Below are 6,143 nucleotides of genomic sequence, written 5' to 3'. Positions count from 1 at the left end.
CTCTGACGACAGACGAGTAGTCAGAGCCACAAGTGAGGACTGAGAGAACACACACGCTGAGCAGGTAACACACCTGAAGGGGAGGAGCTTAAACACTCAGTGAGCAATCAACCAGACCAGGTTAACCCACCCTAAGGAGTCCTGATGGGTCAGATCATGTTTCTCACACAGCGTTTGAATTTTCTTCTTTGTTCATTTTTGGAAAGAAAAAAAATCAAACTAGTCAGAAAATAATAATCATCACATGTTGTCTTTTAGTTTTTAAACTCCTATATCAATATCTGTTCTTGGCAAATAATATTCAGAACGTGGCAGGCAGAACATCAGTAAAGGTTTAACTTTTTAATGTGAGTAAAACTGGATGTTTGGGCCAAAAATTATGGACCTCAGGCCAGACTTTGACCTGCCTGAGAAAAATGAAAACAGTCATCTCCTGTATGTCAAAATCAGTGGCAGGCAGAACATCAGCAAAGTTGGATAAAGCTTTTTCTCACTGAGCTGAATGTTTTAATGTGAGTAAAGACAGAAGATTGGACCAAATAATAATTAACCCCATGCCAGAATATAGGCAGGCCTGATGGAAAATTGTAACTCATGTCCTGTTCACGTCAGCAAGTAACAGGCAGAACACCAGCAAAGGTTTTAGATTCTTTAAAGCTTCTTTTCAGAAAATTAAATGTTCGAATAAATAGGAAATTTTGGGACCATATACAAATGAAACTCAGGCTTAACTTTGAAATCGAAAAAAACAACAACATTAAATTCTGTTTTTTTTACGGTGGCAGCAGGCAGAACATCAGCCCTGATTTTTAATCTCATTAAGCTTCTTTTCACTAAATTGAATATAATTAGATAGAAGTTGTTACCTGAATAAAAGCACAACTCAGCCCAGACTTTGGACATGTCTGATGGAAATCAAAACACTCATCTCCTGTTTCTTATAGCCTGTGGCAGGCAGAACATCAGTGATGGTTATTAGTTGTTTAGAGCTTAATTTCACTGAATTTTTCATCTAAGTAAAGGCGGAAGTTTGGAGCTGAATACAAGTTAACCTTAGGCCCATATTTAAGCATGCCTGATGGAAAATTGAATCATTTGACCCTTTTTTGTCATAGATAGTTGCAGGCAGAACATCAGCTAGGGATTCTGTATTGTCAGAGACTCTCTTCAGTAAATATAATGTTTTAATTTGGGGTTGAATAAAAATAGACTTCAGCCTAGTTTTTAAGTATGCCTCATGGAAAATCAAATCATACCCTGGTCATGGTTGTCAGTGGAGGGCTGAACATCAGCAAAGGTTTTCCATCTTATAATGCTTCTTTTTAATATGTTTAATGCTTGATGTGAGTAAAGACGGTTGTTGAGGTTTTTCCACCTCATGTGACCACAGAGACACGCAGAAAGAGTCGGACAGCAGACGTGTTTCTAAAGAACTATATTTACATAATACTCTTGTTTTACAGAGAACCATATCAAAAGTATAAAATACTTACAAAACTCCGCTGCAATATATAAAAATAACATCTATCTTCTCCAGATCAATAGGAAAGGCTTACATACAAAAAATATATTTATAGACATTTACACAGAGCCCGTTCACAAGACAGAAACCCAGAGAACCTGCCGAGCCGAGCCAAAGGTCGACAGGAGAGACTCCAATAAAAACAAGAACCCAGCCCCAAGCTCTTATCGACAGGAACAACTTTACAAACACAAAACACAAACGCTCTGCAGACGTTATGAACAGTACAGTAGATAGAACGACCAGGCTCATAATTCCACCTTAAAAACAGGTCACAGGTCCGCCTTAAAGACGGGCTGCAGACAGACTCAGAGCTACGAGTTAGAGAGGGTCAGACGAGGAGTGTGAGGACGAAGGCGGACGTGGAGGTCAGACCTCTTTAGAGAAGGAGAACTGTGACGTCTGAACGCCGTCCTGATTCATCGTCAAACTCGTCATCTGCAGTCTGATTGGACAGGATGGAGTCTGAACACTTTAAAGGATTAACTCACTGAAAACATAAGACAGCTTTACAGTTCAGGGGCAAAATGCTGCGTTCCAGATGTTTCAAGAAAATGGTAAAAGGCAAACCTGTAACGCCTAACAAGTCAAAGACTTCCGACATTAAGCAAACACGATTTTTGAGTTAATGGGACGTTATACTTTGATTTCAGACTTACATTAAAACTGTCCTCCCTTACAAACAACCAGCCTGGAATTTCCCGATTGCACTTGAACGCAGCATTTTTTTACAGTTAGACAGTTTTATGAAACTGTAACACAAGTTCTTGTTTTCTGTGCTGAGATAAATCTTCAGGAGGAGTCAGAAAATTTCAGCGCTTGCTGAGTTGAGGAGTTTAATGCTTTAAGTCTGAATAATCTCCAATCAAATTTTCTTTAGTGGCTTTGATCCTCTTATGCAGTATTTCCAATCAGATCTGGTGTCTTTGAGTAGCTGTCTATGTAAACATCAGACTCTGTTTATAAAATCAGCATTGGTTTTCAGTGAATTAATCCATGGCTAATCTGTTGTTAAAGTTGGGATTCATCTTTAACCCGCTGCTATCAGCTCATAGATGGTTTCAGTCAGTTTGTGAAGCAGGGATCAGAATTTTATCAGCTGTAGTTTTCATCGCATGACTTCATGATTTTAGATTTTAAAGGAGCATTCCTGTTTTTGCAAGTTTTTACGGTGAGTTCTGTCACTAGTGGTGATTCTTCATAAAGCGCACAGAAACGTGAGTATTCAGTCTGATGAAGGTGACAGGTGACTGGAAGTGTTCAGTCTGTTCACAAAGTTCAGTCTGTTGTCTGAAAATAACCCGTACACATTACTGCAGCTCATTTCCCTAAACAAAACAAAACAAAAAAACAGCGTGGGTTGAACCGTTCATGGAGCGGTGTGTGTGTGTAGGTGTTTGTGCAGATATTTACCTACAGCATGTAAATCAGCCTGTTAGACAACACGTCTCTGTTTACCTCCATCACAGCTACACGGAGCTGAGCTAAGACCTCAGTCAAATCAGATCAAAGACGGACGTAATGGAGGGACTTTCTCTGTAATCAACTCAAAGGTTACCTCAACAATTTTTAACCCTGGTCCTTTTTTTTAAAAAAAGATGCAGTGTGTATTTATTGGCAGCATTTTGCTGAACCGATCAGTAATAATTAGATATAATGTTCATATATGTGTGTGACATATCTTTGAACAAGTGAAAAATAAACCTCATAGAAACTTGTTTTCTTTTGATCAAGTTATATGAAAGCTTTTTTTTTTAATATTACTGTGGGTCCTGTTCACAGAGGCAGACATCACAAACCCCCATGTTTGTTTATGGCAGATTTTGCGGGACAGAAAGAGCGAAACGCATTTTTAAATCTACCTGGAAATCAGGTGGGGAAGAAGAGACGGGGTGGTTGTTGTTTTTTTACAGTCAAAGAAGATTTTTTTTGTTGTTTTTGTCGTTGTTGAAGAAGAAAAAGAAGAAGAAACAGGGAATATATTTTTTCTTGTTTTGCATGAAAGAACTCATATTTAGAGTATTTAATGATGGAGAATGACAAACATGCATCCCATGAGTGTAAATCCATCAAATTTTGGTCCAAAAAGATCAGGAAGAAATGAAGTAAAACTGCGACAGACAGACAATGACTAACAGGAGAGTAAACATCGGGGAAAAGATCCCAATCTGAGAGTCATCAATGAAAAAGTTAGGTCTGAAGGATGATGCAGAAGTTGGCTGTTTCTGCTCTGGAGTTGCTGATCTACCTCTGCCTTAACTCATTAGCTCATGATAATTGTCGTGGATAACACAAATATTGTGTTCAGCCTGAACAAAGCATGTCAATCACAGAGACTGAAGCATTAAAGCAGAAGTAGATCAGCAACTCCTTTATATCTGTGTAGAGCCCTGATCATGGAGTTAAACAAAGGTGAACAAACTTTATTTAAAGAATGATGTTGCAATCATTACTTCCTGAAATAGCACCATGGCTCTACAATAACTGACTTTTAGAGTGTTTCGAGCTGTTACTCACAAATAACTGCCAAAAATCTACCATAGGACCAAAGTGTTAGAACCCTAAACCATAAAATATTCAGACCAGGGTTTCAAATATCCTGTAATATTGTCACCAGTTTGGTAAATATGACGGTTAAGAAAACAGTTTAACAAAAATCAAAAACACTTACTTGAGGTAAGACTTGCAAAAACCGCGGAATGCTCCTTTAAAACCACTTAATGCTAATGTGATTCAGTTTTTCAGGAATATTTTTACCCTCTCCCTGCTGTAAAGCTGAGTTTAGGCGCAAGAGAGTGAAAGTTTTAAAGGTTTTGAAGCTGAGGGTCTGTAGGTGGCGCTAGAGTGGGTTCAGTAGTCTTAACACGGCTCCTCCGTTCAGTCTCAGATTAATAATCTGCACCGTTGCAGACTCTAGATCAGTCTGACCAGTCGCTCAGGTAACACGTGAAGGTAGAACAGAGCTGAAATATGTCGGTTTGACTTACTGTTTTTCTGAGTGTAGCTCTGCAGTTTGGTGTTTCAGCTCTGACCGACCAGGTGTGTGACTCTGAAGCAGGTAACACAGCATGAAATTGGTCGTGTTTGAGTGGAGTCTGGTGTGAAGAGGATAGGACTGGTTTTTCAGTGAGTCAGCTGTTGGGTTTTATTCTCTGAACTCTCAGCAGAGAGGTTTAGATGAATCTGCGTGACCGACAGATTCTGCTCTGATGAAGACAGAAACTCGTCACATCAGGGCAGAAAACGTCTTAAACTTCATGATTTTACTGATGTGAAGACATGAAGAGAACAGACCAACATGTAGCTTCAGCTAGCTGTGGCTAATGCTAACACACACTTCCTGTCTGAGCAGTGCTTCATCAGAGACTCGTCCTCAGGTCTCTTCAGACCCGGGAGCAGACGGCGTTCCAGGTGTCCCTCAGGTGTGTCTGACTAGTGGTGGCTGGCGAGTAGCTCATCGAGGTCAGCCATCCACTCCTGCGTGCTCTGGCTCTTCAGCAGCGAGTCGACCAGCTCGCTCTCGCCAGCGAAGCTCCCAGACGCCACATTGTAACCGAATGACACCTGCTGCTGCTGCTGGTTGGCAGTCCTGCTCACCTGGTAACCTTGGTTACACTGAAGTCCCTGGCGGCCGTTGCCCTGCGGCTGTCCGAACGCCGCCAGGTCAGGCAGCACCGCCTGGCCCTGATTAGCCTGTTGCTGAGTCTGCTGCTGATTGGCCATCGGCTGGCCGAGGCTCTGAGGGTTTGGCGGCGCCCTCTGCTGAGCAGCCATGTTTGTCTGCATCATCTGCTGTGCTGGATTCAGGCCGCCCATCGGACGCCCGCCGGGGTTTGCACCAAAGGGTGCAGCATTGGGCGCCATCTTGGCAATGCGCTGCTGCTGCTGCATGTGGAAGGCGTTGGGGTTGTTGTTGAAGGCGTTGGGGGGCAGGCCAGTGTTATTAGAAGGCGTCTGATTGGCCAGCTGCTGCTGCCAGGCAGCGCCCTGAGGCCCCTGCATGTTACCCGCCATGGAGGCGGGCAGGTTGGCGCCCATGCTGTTCTGCATGGAGGCTGGCATGCGGGCAGCGGCGGCTGCTAGCTGCTGCTGCTTCAACATGGCAGCATTGGGCTGCGCCTTCAGGTGCTGCTGCTGAGCCAGCAGGTTCTGCCTGTAGGCGGCGTTCATCGGGCCCAGAGTCTGGCGCTGCATGCCCGCCTGCTGGGTCGGGTGTGACGAGTGTGACGGGTGGTTGGGATGTGACGGGTGGGAGGGATGGTTTGGGTGAAGGTTCATGCTGTTGTAGAGCGCCTGCTGTACGTCGACACCAGCCCCGCCCCCTCCGCCTCCACACGACGACAGACTGATGTCAGCCTGGCTCGCTGCAGGGGGTGGAGCTACGCCTCCAGCTGGGCCATTGCCCTGACCCATGTTCATTCCCATCATGCCTTGGTTTTGAGGGAACATACGCTGGGCGCCGGGGGCGGGGCCTCCCATCGAGCCGACGCTGCCCATTTGCTGAGAAGAAGCTGTTGAGAGAAGAGGTCGTAAACATCAAAATAAACTTTAATCATTTTTTTTATTTTTGATCTTAGAGACAGATGTTTCTCTCAGAATCTTGTTTTAATTTCAAAAAGGT

General features: G+C 43.5%; 1 protein-coding gene across 3 annotated transcripts in view; it reads right to left on the bottom strand.

Annotated features, from left to right (window-relative positions):
- Positions 1–1,471: 1,471 nt before the first annotated feature.
- The window catches only part of maml1 (mastermind-like transcriptional coactivator 1), a 31,557-nt gene continuing 26,885 nt past the window's right edge, over positions 1,472–6,143 (bottom strand). For 2 of the 3 annotated variants that reach the window (XM_074673979.1, XM_074673980.1), the window contains exon 6: positions 1,472–6,033. In XM_074673979.1, coding sequence (XP_074530080.1) covers positions 4,955–6,033 — 1,079 coding nt within the window. In that variant the 3' untranslated portion in view covers positions 1,472–4,954. The remainder of the gene's footprint in view (positions 6,034–6,143) is intronic. The other variant, XM_074673981.1, reaches the window with a different exon arrangement.

This window comes from Halichoeres trimaculatus, unplaced genomic scaffold, assembly GCF_033239565.1.
Source record: "Halichoeres trimaculatus isolate MK-OKI-2021-1 unplaced genomic scaffold, fHalTri1.1 fHalTri1_scaffold_7, whole genome shotgun sequence".
Classification (NCBI taxonomy): Eukaryota; Metazoa; Chordata; class Actinopteri; order Labriformes; family Labridae; genus Halichoeres; species Halichoeres trimaculatus.
This window is presented reverse-complemented; position numbering and strand designations above follow the sequence as displayed.